This window comes from Canis lupus, chromosome X, assembly GCF_011100685.1.
Source record: "Canis lupus familiaris isolate Mischka breed German Shepherd chromosome X, alternate assembly UU_Cfam_GSD_1.0, whole genome shotgun sequence".
Taxonomy (NCBI): domain Eukaryota; kingdom Metazoa; phylum Chordata; class Mammalia; order Carnivora; family Canidae; genus Canis; species Canis lupus.
The window spans coordinates 76182474-76200534 of NC_049260.1; the positions used below are offsets into that span (position 1 = coordinate 76182474).

Below are 18061 nucleotides of genomic sequence, written 5' to 3' on the forward strand. Positions count from 1 at the left end.
CCCTTCAGACAAGGCCAGTTCCCCAAAAGTTGGGAAATTGAGTGCCTTTGTCCTGAAATATTTGGGCAGGGGTCAGGAGTGGTTCTGGGCAGCACCAACACAGTATCCATTACAACAAACTTATTTCCCACTGGCTTTTATTTGTTCTATCAATCTATATAATTTTTAAAAATTTGTCTTTATTTTCCTTTTTTCTATTATTTCCCTATCTTTAACATAGTGTCTCTTCTCTCTTATATTCCGTGCAGGTTAATCTTCACTAATTGTTTTTTATGTTTATTTAGTTATCTTTGCCAGCTTTTGTTTTACACCTGTTATTTCTGGGTTCTCTGAGTTTATGCCGTGTATCAAATCTCTTAAACCTTTTCTTTCAGCTCATTTAAAAATACTGGGTTAGGTTAGTTTTCATTTACTTTGTGTCTGCATTTTTCTGTTGTGTTCACAATCTACTAGAACTGGCCTTCCAAAGTGCTACTCTTACCTTTCTAAGTTTATTTTGCTGTCATAATACCTCCTGGGATCTGCTTTCTCTGGATTCTTCTGCTATCCACTACAATCTGAACTTCCCCTTCCCCTTCCCCATAGTGTCTCTGTCGTATTCAATTTGATTTCTGAAACTAGCAGCTTTCTCTTTGTATGTTGTTTGTTCTGGAGGGAACACTATGCTGGATAGTTCTGAAATCCTCAAGGGCCTAGGTCACCACAGAACTCTGATCTCTTGCTGATTCTGTGTATTTTTTTTTCCACTCACTTATAATTGAGAACCTCTGATGGCTTCCTTGAATGTTTCAGTTGCTCTCAAACCTGTTTTTCCAGTCGGATCAAGAAATGATCTGACTAGAGTGGTGGCAATGAGGATGAAGAGAAGTGAACATTAAGAGAGATATTTTAGTGATATGATCAAGGAGAATTGCTTATGGACAGTAAAAGTGAAGAGGTTCTCAAAAACAGTTCTTGGCTTGAGCAATTGGACGGTTTTGCAGAAATGGGGGAAACTGGGAGGTGAGTGGTTGGTAATGGCAGAAGCAGGCACTCTATGTAGCTATATTAAGTTTGAAGTATCTATTAGATAGCCAAGTGGATATATCAAAGAAATGTCTTTGAACTGAAAGGAAAGGTCTGCTTAGATGTCACTTTGTTTGGGAAGCCTTTCTTGAATGCCCACTTCCCATTCCATTAAGCTTGTTAACCCTTCTAACCACAGCATCCTTCAGCACTTCTATTGTAGCCTTTATCAAATTTATATTGCAATTTCCTATTTATTGGTCCATTTACTCTGTTAGACTGTGAGCTGTTTGTAGAATAGAATCTATGCTCTTCATTTTTTTTTGTTTCCTTCCTGGCACAATGCTTACAGTCAGATGTTACTATTTGTTTAAGGCATGCATATAACAAGACAGTCAATTCCATTTTTTCCCCTATAGTTGCAATTACTGAAAATGATTTTCCAAATTCAGCGAATATTTGCCCATCTTCTATTGAGGACATACTTATGATGCTAGGTGCTATTCATTTACTTGTCTGAATACTATTTGTTTTAGATCATATTTGATCTTATGTCTAGATGAGCATAGTAAGTCTTTCAAATTAAGCATGTAATAAAAATCTCAATGTTGTTTTCACATGCAGTATCCTAAACTATGTCTTCTCAAAATTATTTTTGTATTGTCTCCTACAGCCAAATGCAGGATTTAATATTTATAATATTAAATGTCATCTTACCAAATTCAGCCCCAACTCCAAAAATAGAGATACTTTTGGATCTTGTGTATATATTTAAATATCTTGCCTTATACTGTAACCTCCTAGTGCTCAGAGGCAGAAGTTGGGAGCAGAGCAAATGAGCCAATTCCAAGTCCTTGTCCCCAGCTTCAACAAGAAAATACTTTCTAGTTAATAGAAAATTAATTTTATGATAGAGTTAACTTAAGTTTATTTTTTTCAAAACAGTTTTTGTCCTAATATTTTTCAAAACCACTTTCTAGAGCAAGTCACTGGTAACTTCTCCAAGAATGTAGTCGACACTATTCCCTTATCCCTCCCCCAACTTGCCACTCCACCTAATTTAGATGATTTTAATGTTAAAATTTTGTCTGATTTAGACAATGTTGATGAAATTGTGTGCTAATTTTAATACATTATTAATCTATTTAAGTTACCTGGAAAAGATCATAGCAATTTGGTGTCTTAGTGAATATTCTGATATGTAGTTTTGAATTCCTGCCTTCCACCTTTCAACACAAAATGGACTTTTGCAAAATAATTTATCAATTAAAAATGCTTTCAATTCAATATTGTCTCACACGTTCTGTGAAAAAAAAAGCTGCATTTTTTTTGCCAAGTTCAGAAAAGGGATTTTGCCATTCTGTGGCTAATTCACAGTCTATTTGCTCCACTCCAGTTCTTCTTTTCCCTCTTTCACCAGCATACCAGCTGTGTTAAAAAGAAAAGTCGTATTGTAGCACCAAAAAATTTTGTATCAAGTGTTGTGGAAGATAAGTTAATTTGGGAACTAACACCCTTTCAGACTGTTCATTAAACCTGGTATAGACCCAATCAATCATATTATGCTTCAGCTCATATTTACCATTTTAGTAAAATCTCAAGGAAAAAACACTATTAAATGTCTTGCCTATGTGCAGATACATTGCCATCTAAATTTATTTACTTTTTGATAAGATTAACACATCAAGGGAATACTATAGCCTATTTCTCCTATGACTACATATGTTGGATTCTGATAATATTCCCACAAGGTCACATGGCAACTTGATGGTACAATTGAAACCAGAATCCTGGGATTCGGATTCTGAGGATTACTCTTTCTACTATGCCATGGTGATGTTCAAATACTTGCAGGAGATGCTAATCATAAAAATGGAGCACCAGCATAAAAAAAATAATCAAGATGAAACAATTTAAAGGTAAAGTACCCTCATAGCCCTCTCCCACTTAGAAAATTCTTCCTTCTTCAGTTTCAAGTTATTTAGTTGGCCAAATTTTTTAACTTAAAACTGAACTCAAGTCTGAATATCAGCTTCTACTAAGCCAATGTAGAATAAATGAAATTATTACAACTTGACATTGTGATCTCCCAAGAAGTGCAATGCAAACTATTTAATTATTTCCCCTCTCACTCCTAAAATAAAATCATCTTTGGCTGGGAAATGACTGTTTACACAAAACAATATGTAGAAATTAAAACACTTTAATATAATATAAACATTTCCAGAATATAGACTGATTTTGTACCAGTACTTTTTGAAAGCTTTTTAAAACTATATATCGTCTAAACTTATCATAGACTATTTCATTTTCACTTTCCGAACTAGAAAATACAAAAATACACTGCAAATTAGATTTAACAAACAAAAAAATCAGTCTAAATTTCTTCATACATTTTTCTTGGAGAAAACCAAGAAACAAATAAACACAACAACAACAAAATACCAACAACACCAACAAAAACCCAAACAAGGAATGGATTCTGTAATGCCTGGTAATTCTCTCATTTAAAATAAATTATCTCCCATGGGTGAATAATTCACCACCACAGCAATTTGATGAATAGAAGTAAAGACAACCTCATTAAGTAAAATTACATTATATGTAAGAAACGTAATTTTGCTTTGCTTTTTTTTAAGAAAATGAGGAAAAGTAGCTTGAGGAAAAGGCATATTGAATACTTTTACTTCACTTGGCTTTTGTTAGAGGTTAAAGTTAACTCTTCACTTAGGAAAATTCAAATAACAACAATTTCATGAAACCAAACTCTTCAACTTATTTCTTCAATTCAACCTTAAGGTAACAAAACTAAAAAATTCAAAATCCAAGAGTAGACTCATCCCAAAGCATTATCTTTCTTCAATAGGTTTCATTTTCTTTTCTATTCTTATGTTCTTCTTTCTCAGAGGCTAGGTTTACACTTGTTTCTTCTTTCAATTCAATTTCAATTTTTATACCCTCAAAACTAAACTTTCCTAAATTGACAATGCCCATATTCACCTCTTCTCTTCTTCATTGGATGTTCTTGTTTTTTGTCTAAATCCATTTTCTAAATTGATTTCCTCAATTCATCCTCAGGTAAACAAAATGAAATGTTCAAATTCCTAGAACAGACTTATCCCAAAACACTGACTCTCATATTTTCTTCAATAGATTTCCTTTTATCTTATGTTCTTATGTTTTTCTTATGCTCTTTCTCAGAGGGTAGGTTTAAGCTTGTTTGTTTCTTCTTTCAATTCAATTTCAATTTATACACACAAAAACTAAGCTTTTCTGAACTGATACTGTATGCACTGTTTCTTTTCTTCACTAGATGCTCCTGTTTGTCTAAATCCATATTAACTTATTTCTTCAATTCATCCTTAGGTAAACAAAACTAAAAGTTCAAAATCCAAGAATAGATTCATCCCAAAGCATTTCCTCTTCGGTCTTTTCTTCAACAGATTTCTTTTTCTCTTTCTTGTGTTTACGTTCTTCTTTCTCAGTGGGCACACCATGGCTTTTTTTCTTTTTTCGATGTTTAAGCTTTCCTGAGCTGACACTGACTTTATCTCCCTCTCTTTTCCTTTGTCGGATGCTCTCATCCTTCTCTAGATCAGTATCTCCATAACTCTTTTTCCTTTTATGCTTGGACTGCTCTTTCTCTGGCTTTTCTTCACCTTTCTCCAGGTGCCTTCTTCTCTTTTGATGTCTCCGTTTATGACTTGCTTGATGGTCACTGGTACTGTTTTCTGAGGAAAGGTGTTTGTAAACTTCAGATTCTACACCGTATGGGCCAGAGTTATTTTCTTGTTGACTAAGGCTCAGGGGTACTGGTTTTTCTGGGAAATAGTCTCTGATGGGTTGACAAGAGGTCATAGAGTCTAGTCTCTGTTTGCTGTCATGAGCTGGTAAGCAATGAGGTAACTGGTTTTCCACTGCTTGTGAAATACTGTATGATCCTGTATAGGTCTGGGAAGTCTCAAATGGGAGTTTTTGCTCAAGCATTCTATGTTTGGGTCTGGAATCAACCATTTCTTTGTACTTATGGGTTTCCATAGAGCTATCACTAATCTTTCTAAAACAAGTCTTTGGCTCTAGTCCTCTGGCTTTCTGCACTTTGATGTAATCTTCAAGTTCATCTTGGAAAGAATCATAAGTCCTCTTTGAATGAGCTGGTAACCAGTGATGTAGCTGGCTTTCCACTGGTGAAATATTATATGGTTGTTGGTAGGTCTGGGAAGTCTCAAGTGAAAATCTATGCTCAAACATTCTTTGTCTGTGTCCAGAATCACTTTCTCTGTACCCACGGGTTTCCATAGAATTCTCTCTTACCTTTCTGAAACAAATCTTTGGATCTAGTCCTCTGGCTTTCTGCACTTTGATATAATCTTCCAATTCATCTTGGAAAGAGTCATAGGTCTTCTTTGAATGAGCTGGTAAGCAATGAGGTAACTGGTTTTCTGCTGTTTGTGAAATATTGTATGATCCTGGGTATGTTCGGAAAGTCTCACATGGGAGTCTTTGTTTAAACATTCTATGTCTGGATCTGGAATCAAGTACTTCCCTGTACCCACGGGTTTCCAAAGAACCCTCTTCCATCTTTCTGAAACAAGTCTTGGACTCTGGTCCTCTGGCTTTCTGCACTTTGATATAATCTGCATATTCATCTTGGTAAGAGTCTTGTGTCTTCTTTGAATTCTTCACTAGATTGATAACAATGGATTCTCTGCAAAGAAGACAGCAGAAGTTACTTAATAGGTTATTTTATTCTGAATATTTTCTTTGCTTTCAAAAAGATGAGTTTAGAGAAACACAAACAACAAAAGCCCAAACCAATTTTAAAAGCCTACTGCAATACAAAAGCTATAAATCATCACTTTTTATGCCAAAACGAAGTATGAGGGATTGTCAGATATCTCCCATGTATCTCACAATTTTTTATACACGCAAAGATTTTCAGGGCTGAGATAAAAGGGAAGATGGGTACAAAGGTGCAGACATAGCTGCTACAGTCTTAGTACTTAAAATGTAAGGCATGTGGGGATAGTGGGAAAGGACCAATTATATTTAGTGCCCTGAAGATGGTCTGATCGGAATGTCCCATTATTTTAAAAGTTTAAATTAGTTCCACATAGAGATCTCAATATATAATGGCTATTGATTTCTGGAACCCTAAGATTTAAAAGACGAGTCTAAATGAAGGTTAATTTGGTTAATTGGACAATTTACCTCCTAAGTATTTTGTATTTCTACTTTGAGTAACATATAACAGAATAAATATAATATTAACAGAAAACACTATGCTTTGATTTTTAAAGCAACAAACCAAAAATACAATAGCTAGATGCCCCTCTATCCTGCTACCTGACTTATCAGTCACTAATTGTCCACTTAATCCTCTCCTCCATAAAACAACAGAATAAAATGGAAGAATTATTTATTGAGCTCCTATTATGTGCCAGGCTAGGCACCGTACACATATTTTTAATATTTCATTTTAACCACTTCATATTAGAGCTGTCCAAAGTTATACACTTGTTAGAAAGAGAAATCTGATATTCCAATCTAGATCTAACAGCAAGACCTTTGTTCTTAGCCACTGTACTTCACTGGGAGGATGATGACCAGATCACTCTATTTCCTGGAACTAAGTAACCTTTCAGGAATTATTTGAGTTTGTATGGCTCAAGAGAATGATCCTTTAGCATCTCCCCAGAGAAGGACAATGCTGTCTGGTCAGGAGGGGTGCCAATTATCTAGCTCTGCCAGCATACTATCATTGCTAAAGAACTTCCCTAGGGGATTCCAGTAGCATGTACTATGTGACAAATACCATCAACTGTAGCAGTATCAACTCATAGGGAAATGAAAGCCTAGAAAGTTTGTAAAATATATGCAAGGTTACTTGACAGAAGCCCTGCTCTTTGGTGTTGCAGGAGCACTTTGGTAAAAGATACTTACTTAATTTGGTGTTCACTTCCTTGCATATGGGACCGGAACATTTCTAAAGATGTAAAGGTGATATTACAAATATGGCAAATGTAGGTTCTCATACTAAATGCTGAAAAAACAGAGAGTCCAAGTTAAGAAGGTCAATATGGATACACTTAAAATCCAAAGCTGGACAGGAATTTACTAGAAATCATCTACTGAACTTTCCCAATTTAAAGATGAGACCCAGAGATGTCAAATAACTTGGTCAAAGTGAAAGAGCCAATCAGTAATAGAGATAACCTCTCAAAGCCCATGCTTCTTGATTTAAAGCCCAGAATTCTTTACATTTCACCATACTGTTTCTCTAACCTTGGCCTCTTTCCTAGGCAACTGCTATCTCCTTGCCTATTGTTAATACATGGAAATGCAGCAAGCACTTCAAATTTAGTACGCCCAACCAACCTTTGCCTCTTAATCCCTTAACCAACTTTTTTGCTTGCTCCTAATTCTCTTTCAACCCAAGAAAAACCTGAAATGTCCCAAAAGGTTAAACAAAAACAAATTTTTACTCTCTTACCTGAAATCACTGTAGTGCATTAGTTTACCAAAAGTAATTTCCACAGACAGATTTTAGAAAGGAGAGAGGTTCAGTGAGCCCCACTCTCAGGATAAAGCTGAAAGCAAAATTCTAAAGCAAAACTACTAGTTACCACTTCCAAAGAGTTAAGAACTATAGAATAGGTATACTATCTACTCTCTATTCTGCTTCTTAGGTAGAATTGAAAGAGGATAAATTAATCTTTATTTTCTTAACTTCATCATCCTTCCACTTTCTCTTTGGTCAGAAGTAGCAAATAATAAATTTCATAAGCTAAATATAAAATAATCCTACTCTAAAGAAGAGGAAATAAATTGGTGGCTGCAGTAATTTTAGGGTCAAGTGAGGTCATGTTTTAAATCAAACAGCAACTTAATCATTCAAAGGATGCTAAACTAATCATTATCAAGTGTACTAGCCTTGTCCAAAGATTATTCACAGAAACAGGAGAATATTATCAAGGGGAAAGAAAGATGCTAACTTGGAAAAACACAAGGATTCTGCTTATTACCGACATATACTCTAGTGAACCAGGAGAACTCAGCAGGTTACACCAAAGACTGAATGAATGATTCCTTATAATTATCCTCTCTCCCAGTGCTCTGATTTCGTGTTCACCAAGTTATTTTTTGATTATAATTTGTTTCCTATATTCTTTGATACCATAAAAGGGATACCCTGGATGATAGATTCAAATTTTAAAAACCCTGGGAACTGAAAAAATATACTCCTCCTACCATAAATCAATACTAGAATGACAATGTATTAACTTAAATTAAAATGTTTCCCAGACTTCTCTGATAAGAATTAGAGTATTATATAAATATAGATCCCCAAGCCCCTTCCCTGGAGGACATGATACAATATCTGTGGGAGAGGGAATTTGTATTTTAACAATACCCCAGGTAATTATTATTAGAGAATGTGCGGGAAATACACTAATGGAATACCTTTCTAGTTCCTTGATTATTTATCAGTGTTTGCCAAGTTTGTTTATGATCTGAGCAAGTCCCTGATTTGAGGCTGATCTACCCCGAAGATTCTGGACTTCCTGCAAAGCAAAGGACTAAATCTAGGACTATGCATGCTCATGACAAACCTTTTATAAAACTATTAATGTCCTCATTTAACAAGTATGAAAATTAAGGCTTAGATTCACTTGGCCAACACAAGACATTTTGAGAGCACTCAAGTTATGTAAGATAAGCAGGAATCCTGGTTTCTTCTAGCTTCGTGGTTCTCAATGCTAGCTACACATTAGAACCATGTGGAAAACTTTAAAAATATTCATGTTACAGTTCCACATCGGGGCATTTAAATCAGAATCTCCAGGAGTGGAACCAGGCTTTCTTACTTTCTGAAAGTGTTTTTAGATGATTTTTCTAAACAGCCATTGTTGAGCACCACTGCCTAATATTGAGCTAATGATCTTCATTATGATTATAAACTCAGATTATATTTGAAGTTTTGCATATTTGTTTAGTACTTATACAGTATATAGTATACATAATTTTCTCCTCAGTTCCTCCTTTGTTTCTTCACAAATTGGATCAGAAGATTATAAATAATATTGGGAAGCCTGGGCAGGGGTTGAGCGTCTGCCTTTGGCTCAGGGCATGATCCCGGAGTCCCAGGATCAAGTCCCGCATTGGGCTCCCTGCATGGAGCCTGCTTCTCCCTCTGCCTGCCTCTGCCTCTCTCTCTGTGTCTCTCATGAATAAATAAACAAAATCTTAAAAAAAGATTATAATATAGGTAATAGAGGGGCCTAGAGAAACTGCAGGTCACATATAAAAATTCGAGAGGCAGTTCTGGAACTGTGGTCTGATTACTATTACTTTAGCCCTCGTCTTTTTCATACACTGATATTTTCTATCTTTTTCTAGATATAGACATCTCAGAAAATAATATATATAAATGGTATAAACACTTTCTGTGAAGATATGAAGCCTATTTATTGGCTCCAAGATCAGAATTCCTGGTCTAATCCTTCTGTAACATGCCTCAACTATGTTTTTCTTTTCCTTATTTATTTTTTCTATATATTTTTATTGGAGTTCAATATGCCAACATATAGCATAACACACAGTGCTCATCCCGTCAAGTGCCCCCTCAGTGCCCATCACCCTCTTTTCCTTTTTTAATTGAAATATAATTAATATATAATGTTATACTAGTTTCAGGTATACCAGCAGAATGATTCAGTAATTTTATACATTACTTAGTGCTCACCAAGATAAGTACACTCTAAATTTCTTTTATCCACTATGTTTCTTACACTTTCTATTCTCCCGTCTTAGTCTGTTCCTCGGTCTTCTCTAACTTTGTTGTCCTCAGCTCTGCTAAGATTCCTTGTTTTTGACTCACTCCAGAAACTCAAGCTTCTTTGCATCTTGTACCTTTCAGAATCTTCCATAACCTAACACTTGTGATGCCCATTTTTCTCCTAATCACAGCTCTATCTTATAACTCCCCAGACTAAGATCTTTGTTTTCAAAGCACAGATTAGGGAAATGCATGTCTTTATAGTCTAACATTGTGGTTCTCAATCCTAGCTTTATATTCTAATCAACTGGAGAGTTAAAAAATAGGAAACAAAACACTAATGTGTAGGTCCTAGGGATTCTAATTTAATTGATTTGAGGGATGGCCTGAGCGTTGAGATTTCTAAAAGCTTCCTGCATGATGCTAACATGTAGTCAAGGTGAGAACCACTGGTCTAATAGTTTAAATAGAAAACAATCGAGAGCTACATATAAGCAAATATACAACTTAGTGTGAGATTTACTTTTTGAAAAAAAAACAGAAAAAGTCTAATTTACCTGTTTTAAAGTTATGACAGGCGAACAAACATTTCAAAAAAAGTAACATTTGTTAAGGACCTATTCTGTGATGGGTACTGCATATACCGCTTCAACTTCATCCTTTGACAATCCTGTGAAGTAGCCTTATTTTCACTTTACACCTGAGGAATCTGAGATACAACTGGTTAAGTGACTTCAAACATATCTATCAATATATATTTATCCTTCTACATGACACTGCCTCTCAATAAACAATTAGCAAATATTGAGAAAAACTATGTACTTATTACCATATAAAGTCCTGAGATGGATATTGCAGAATAAAATATAATCCATTGTCTCAAGAAGGCTAATTCACTTAAGGGTCTATAATTAATGCAATTGGCAATGAACAGTGAAGTCTATGAGAAATCAGAGGAGGGGGAGAATACCAGTAGCCAAAGCAGTAAGGAAGTTATGATGGGTCTTGGAAGACAAGAAAAGATTTGAATTATAAGGAAGGCAGATAAAGGCATTCCAGGGGATGAAAACAGTATCAGATATGGCAGAGACAGAAATAAGCATGATGTACTGGCTTCAAATAATCTGTTCAATAAACACTAAGCACCTATGTGGCACCAAGCATCATGCTAGATTCTAGGGGTACAAGATGAATAAAATGGGCAGGTTGCTCACAAATCCAAGTGAGAAACAGATATATAAACAAAGAATTTCAGTCTCACTTGGTAAAAGAGGTATGCTTAAGGGGTATTAGGAGCTCAAAGAAAGCAGAGGCACTTAGCACAGTATGGGGACCTGAAGAAGGCTAATGGAAGAGATGATGCCTTAGTTAAACTTGGAAGGATGAAAAATAGTTAACTTGATGAAAACAGTTGAGAAGACTATTGAACGTAGAGGGACTAGCATGATAGAAGCGTATTACTGTTTATAAGAACTTAAAACTTGGAATTGTTGTAGAATAAAATATAACAGGACAAGATGGGAGAGGCAAAAGGGTGTTAGATCAGAGAGATATATATGTTATGCTAAGGAGCCTAGACTTTTATCCTGTGTAGTGGGAAACCTTGAAATGCTTTTAGTAGTAAGTAACATGGTCAGCTATGTTTTAGAGAAATCTCTCCTCTAGCTGCAATATAGAGGATAAATTTGACAGGAACAAATTTCAAAGTAAGGAGACTACATGCATGTAAATAACTAGACCAGGCAAGAGATAAGGAGGGCATGGGCTAGAACACAAAGGGATAGAGAAGAGCAGGAAGATTGGTGAAATATACTATTAAAACTGGCAAAACTAAAAAAAAAAAAAAAAAAAAACCTGGCAAAACTTGGTGACTTATTGAATATGGGAGATAAGTTTACCTGAAGGGTGTGGAAGGGGAAGTGTAGAAGAATGGAAGAGAGTCTTGGAGAGTGGTGTAGGTTTTGAAATCATTCTGAGAGGAAAGCGAAGGAAAAGGTAAAGGATTAAGTGGGATTACAAATCCCCAGAAATTAGATTCCAAGACTCTGTTGAGGTACCCAATCTCTAGCTTTACATAATTTTCCATAACATCACTCAGTATCCTGAATGTAAAAGTAGAAAAGGTGGATTGTGGAACTGATCCAGAGTTGAAATCTTGCTACTAAGGAGTGAGAGAATAACAATGATGTATATGCAAAACCTTCCAAGTGAGAGAATAACAATGACGTATATGCAAAACCTTCCAAAGGGTTGTTACAGCACTGAAGTGTGAAATGATGGTAGTGGAAATGTAATAGCAGGGTCTAGAAAGGAAAAAAAAAGTTCTAATAAGACTTGATAAGATTTATTGATGGACAGGATATAGGAAAATTAAGTAGTCAAAGATGCCCTAAAAGATTCAAATGTAGGTGACTAATAAATAGTGGTATTATTGTCAAAGACAGGAATCTTGGGAAATTCAAGTTGGTTTTACAGAAGATTAATTCAATTTTAGATATGTTGAGTTACAGGTAAAGGTGAGATATTTAAGTGCAATAATGAGGCTAGAAATTAGTAAGATAAATAAAACAAATACAATAAATAAAAAATACATACATACTTTAGTTCCATATCGTTATGGTAGCCATTCCTGTGCTAATAAGATCTGGGCTGGATGAGGGACATGAAGAAAGCAGTGAGAATGATGAAGAAAGAGATTAGGTATAGTAGGAACATATATAAACAAAACAGATAGGGAAAAAGGCAGAGACAGAAAGAAGGTAGAAAATGAGTAATGAATGAAATAGTTAAGGTGTCATATATTGAATTGTATCTGTTTTACCACTTGCTCGCTTATAATATGGGCTTCTGCTGTTCTGTTCTTTGAAATTCTCATTAGCTAATTTAAATTCTCTACCTATTTTTTAATCCTTCACTGTTTACTGTTCTTTTTTGTTTGTTTGTTTGTTTGTTTACTGTTCTTAAAATGGAACAGTCAAAGCAGGGCTGAAAGTTTGTTCTCTCTCTATTATGCTAATGGACAGCACTCCCTCCCTGGCCAGAAGAAAATTTCACCCAAATCCTCCTCTTATTCTAATAACCTTGAAACTTCAGAATGATAATATGACCCTCCCTTTAGATGTGATCAGATTATATACACTTCTTATAGCTGACTCAGTTCCAATTTTACCTAATGCCAGCCATTAAACTAGAAGGTACTTATTTCAGATATCCTCACTTCAGCAATAGGATGAATATCTTAACAAGTAAAAGTCTTGTCATTTCTCCAAACATCTATGTTCAGAAGCTCTACCACTTTTATATCTGTACTTGCTTAAATCAACATTCTTTAAAATCCTAGATAAAAACACAGACCTCTATCTAACTTCTGGGGATATGTTGAATCACATTAATTAGGAAATTTAAAATAGTACAAATACAGGGTTAGTACTCAATATATCATGATTAATAGTTCACTGATTCTATATTAAACTAATCTCTACTGAGGTAGGCCTACTCTGTGCCAGTTTCTCTCTCTAGCACTGGAAATACAGATGAGTTACATAAAATACCTTCCCTCAAAGGCCTTACATTCTAGTGGGAGATATAAACACATGGAGAGAAAATTAGACATGCAGGCTAAGGAAGCACAGAAGTTAAGTCTTGAAGGAAGTGAAAAGGCTTCCTGAGAAGTAGCATGTTAAAGAATGATTAGGAATTAGCTAAAGAAGAGGAACATGGAGATGTTCCAGGCAAAATGACAGCATGAACAAGGGCACAGAGACAAGAAATAGGGTAACGGTTACTGGAAACCATAAGCAGTTTGCAGGTTCTGACCTATACAGATCATGACAAGAAGTAGCAGGGGATAAGCCTGGAAAAGATAGGCAGGGACAAGATGGTAAAGAACTATGAAGCTTAGATTTTTATCCTCAGAAAAATGAGAAACAGTTGAGGATTTTTAAATAGGGAATGACATGGAAAGATGTGCACTCTAGGTGAAACACTCTTGTGGTTAAATTGAGGGTAGATCTGCAGAGACAAAACCGATGGCAGGGAGAGTAGTTAGGAGGCTGTGGCAATATTCTAGAACAGTGCTTCTCAAAAGTTACTGTGAATACAAATCACGTAGGGATCTTGTCAAAATGCCATTTCTGATTCAGTATGTCTGCAGTGAGACCTGAGATTCTTTTTTTTTTTTCTAACAAGCTCCCAAGTGATGCTGATGATGCTGACCACAAGCCACACTTTGAGTAGCAAAGCTCTAGGAAAGATGTTGAGGGCCTGACCTAGTATGGGAAGAGTAGGACTGGAGATAAGGGAACAGGCAAAATAGTCATGGCTTGCTGTTTCATTATAAAAAGTGAAGAAGGTAGTATTGTGGGATTCACATTTAACTATAGGTTTCTACTCAGAATGACTGAGTAGAGTGAGATGGATATGAGGTAACCAGGTAAAGCAGTAGTTGCCAGTTGGATATAGGAGTCCAAAGCTTGACAGAAAGGTCATTAAGCATACAGATAAGAGATGAAATCAGGGGAACAGATAAGATCTGTTTGTAGAGTAAGGTCAAGAATGGAGCCACAAGAACACCTACATTTAGGTAATGAATTATATTTAAAAAAAAGAGCCTCCAAAGAAAACAGAAAAAAAACAAAAAACAAAAACAGAAGAACTAGAGCATAAGGAGTTACATATGACGAAGAATAGGGCTTCAAGGTGGGAGTAATGAGCATTTTCACATGAAGCAGAAAGGTCTAGTAAGAAAAGAATTGAAAAATAACAGTGAGGGGAGGAAAAGAAGTGGGTGGAAGAGAGAATATGAAAAAGGAATAAAATACGCTAGTAGTGAGAAGGTGCCTGTGGGGGAAAAATGAAAAAAAAAATGGTTAGAAGAGCAAGTGGATTATTCCAGTCAGGATCAGAATCTTTACTGTGCCTGAATTCTTGCCACTCTATCTCCTTTGTTAATTCTCTCTTTCCCACTTCTACCAATCTAAATCATATACTTCCTCTATGAAGGTTTTCTGAACCATAATGCTTCACTCCCCTAGTTACCAAAAATATGTACACGGAAATTCATGTCTGTAGCCTCTTTCAATGAAGTGTTATTAACCCAACTAGTTTATACACTTGCTCCTTCAGGGAAAATGGTATATCCTCTTTGTATTCCCAATAATGACTAGCCTAACACCCCAGAGACACTTTAGCCATACTTAGTGACTGAAAATATAATCATGTGACACTAATTAAAAATACTTCTTTATGTACCTATGATATAACATGGAGCCATGGGAATACCTATACATGATTCTATAATTAATAAAGGTCATCTAAATCTTTCTGAGTCTCATTTTCTAGAAAACTAACAGACAGAACTAGATGGACTCTGAAGTCTTTACTCATCTAAAATTCTATGATCCTATCAGTACTATCAACTTCCTACTCAATAAGAGCAAAATGATATATACATAAGCCAGTATGCTTTATAAAATATAAACTTCCTATGAAAGAGTTTTGGGATATTTTTACTGTTTACCATTTGCATCTGAATTTGCTGGAAGAGGTTTCTCTCTTATCTTGTCTACAAACTTCTTCCTAGCTTCATTTCTTTTGTGTTTTTTCCCAACATAATGTTGCTGGGCCATTAATGGACTATTAAAGGAAGCAGGACAGAGCTTGCAATACTTGTTTGGATTATTCAAATCCAAAGCACTGCTGGAAGAGGAAGGCATAGTCTTGTCTTTAATCCCACCTGGAGGAGGCTTGATCGCAAGGGGCTTCAGAAAAGTTGATTCTGCAGAAGTAGTAAGAGGCACATCTGCTGAAATAGTTGTAATGAGAAGTGATCAACATATATTCAGCTATTAGAGCTGCATTCATTATAAAGTATTAAGGAAATTCAGAATTATTTAAAAACCTGCTATCTTTGGACATTTTCCACACAGGGCTGTTGGATAAAGGTACTCAGGTTAAAAAGAATTTCCTTCTGTGAGAATAGAAATTCGAAGACAAGTCTGTCACCAAGTTTCTCCAACAAAAGTACAAGAAGGAATATTAGCATCAGGCATTGGCTAATTATATTCATTAGAAAAATAGATGAAAGCATGAAAGCTTAAGATGGTTCTTGAAATTAGTGAGGGAAAAACAGATGGTATCAACTTCTAAGTTGGTGTCTTTCTTGAGTAGCCCAATAAGTCTAGATCTGTGGTGTTTGTAACAAAATAAAATTTATGCAGTTGTTTAAGGCTACAAAATTATGTGTTTCCACAATTATATAGTTATTTCAGAGCTATTAGATTTAGTATCCTATCTGAGCTCAAATTGATGAATTTTGGGGACTGAAAATAAGACTTGACAAGATGCTTTCTACTATAGGGCATACTGATTCTAACCCCCTTTAGATGACATAAGAAAAATAAATATACAAAATTAGACTAGAATAAGTTTAAAAATAATTCTGGTTTAATTTATTAAGAATATAGTATGTTTTAATGCTGGATAAGGCCTACAATATGAGTTAGAAATTAATGTTGGTAAATTTTCCATGCTAGGCATGCCTTATTCCTGAAGTGTTTAACCTAGTGGGAATGTGGTAAATTATTTATTCCAGTGGATTAATCATTTTTTGTTCTAGCACACAAAATTCTCAAAATACAAGTTTGGTTTTCCAGGGTACACTCTGCTACCTTAGACCAGAAGTGAGATCTTTGGGTTAAATTTCTCATGTGCTGGTGACTCAACATTACTAGAAAGAGGAAAGAGGCAATGTTTTAGAGTTCTCTGTATCTTTGGGATCTAGCATAAAATAAGTGATCATTACTGATTGAGGATGTTGGTGGTATTTTTTCTTTATATTCATAAAAAGAATGAATGATTAGGGTAGAGGGAGATTCCATAACTTATTTATTTTTTGCTTATAGTTATAGTCAGAAAATGCGACACCATAAATATATTATGGTGAAAATACTAGTCTGAACACACATATGAGATAATGTTTTACAAAGTATTAAAGAAAAAAGTGAGATAGATGGCAAGGGGAAGTATATGAAGGAGATAAGATTTTATGATTTGATTAGAAATGGAGAGCTCAGGCTGCTTTTTGTTGTTTCTCTTTAACAGCATAGAAAATTACTTGCTTTCATTTGTATTTAATAAACCGAAAAGGAAAGGTGATAACATTTCTTAAAATTCAGTGAGCAATTAATAATCTCCATACTAAATAACAAAGACACAGAAGAGATTAACTAGGAAGAAGAATAATCAAATTATTACTCCAGAGTGAAAGTCTCTCCAATTAAAAAAAAAAAAAACTTGGATAGCAAAGTTGGAAAAAAAAAAAAAAAGAACGAGAGACCCTGTATTGAAGCTAAAGAGGTGAATGTAATCTTACCCATCTCTGGCTGAAATCCTGATGGAGATACCTGATCATGCTCCTCCATTAACTGCTTCAGTTTTTTAGCATGGACTTTTCCCACATAGTGAGACTGAGCAACAACTGGGGAGCTAAATATCATGTTGCAGAGATCACAAAATTTGTTTCTGTCCACTACTTCACTCCTATGCACCTGAAATAAGCACAATCTTGTTAGAATGATTTGATAATTCAAAGTTTAGAATTACGACATCAATATAGGTCACTCACCTGAAAATTCCTAACATCCATCTTCATTTTCTTACCAGGCACTTCATTTTGTTCCCCATGCATTTGAAAATAAAACCTAACATTTTGAGCATGTTTTTCACTCTGAAAAAAGATATAATATGACTTTGTTTATTTAATAACAGAGGCATCCTGAGTTACACCTCTTTGAATTTGAGGATAGCACTCGTGAGCTGTAAAAATGTGGTGTGTACCAAGTTAATGAAAGAGCTTCACATGCTTCTTCAAATTTCTAAATCTCAGTAAAATGAAATAATGCTATAATTTAGAGGTAACTTTTATATTCCTGTTTTAGGCAGAGATTCCTGGTTGCTTTCCAGTATCAAATTTGTTCTTAGTTACACATCTTGGACAACATACCCAGCTAAAAGACTGCATGTTTCAGCCTCCCTTTCAGTGAAATGTAACCATGTGACTAGATTCTGGCCAGTAAGATATAATCTGAACTGCTGGGTGGAACTTCTGGGAAATCTCCTTGACAGACTGAGGGATAAACCCTTCTAAACTTCTTCCCTTCTGTTTCTGGAATCAAGCTGGAAAGGTCAGAGTTCCAATAGTCATGGGACTATAGGGGACCTTGAGGACAAAAGCTAGCTCAGCAAAACAGAAAGACAGAAAATGCCTAGGTCCCTGAT

The 18061-nt window shown here is 35.2% G+C and overlaps 1 protein-coding gene across 13 annotated transcripts in view; it reads right to left on the reverse strand.

Moving 5' to 3' along the window:
* Positions 1-3190: 3190 nt before the first annotated feature.
* ZMAT1 (zinc finger matrin-type 1) overlaps positions 3191-18061 on the reverse strand; it is a 31672-nt gene continuing 16801 nt past the window's right edge. For 2 of the 13 annotated variants that reach the window (XM_038587894.1, XM_038587899.1), the window contains exons 3-7: positions 17409-17510; positions 17157-17331; positions 15519-15587; positions 6949-7048; positions 3191-5713 (exon numbers count right to left, since the gene is read on the reverse strand). In XM_038587894.1, coding sequence (XP_038443822.1) covers positions 4390-5713; positions 6949-7048; positions 15519-15587; positions 17157-17331; positions 17409-17510 — 1770 coding nt within the window. In that variant the 3' untranslated portion in view covers positions 3191-4389. Of the gene's footprint in view, positions 5714-6948; positions 7049-7498; positions 10309-10341; positions 10494-10613; positions 12329-12379; positions 14490-15302; positions 15491-15518; positions 15588-17156; positions 17332-17408; positions 17511-18061 lie in introns of those variants that run through there. The other 11 variants (XM_038587898.1, XM_038587901.1, XM_038587895.1 and 8 more) reach the window with 10 other exon arrangements.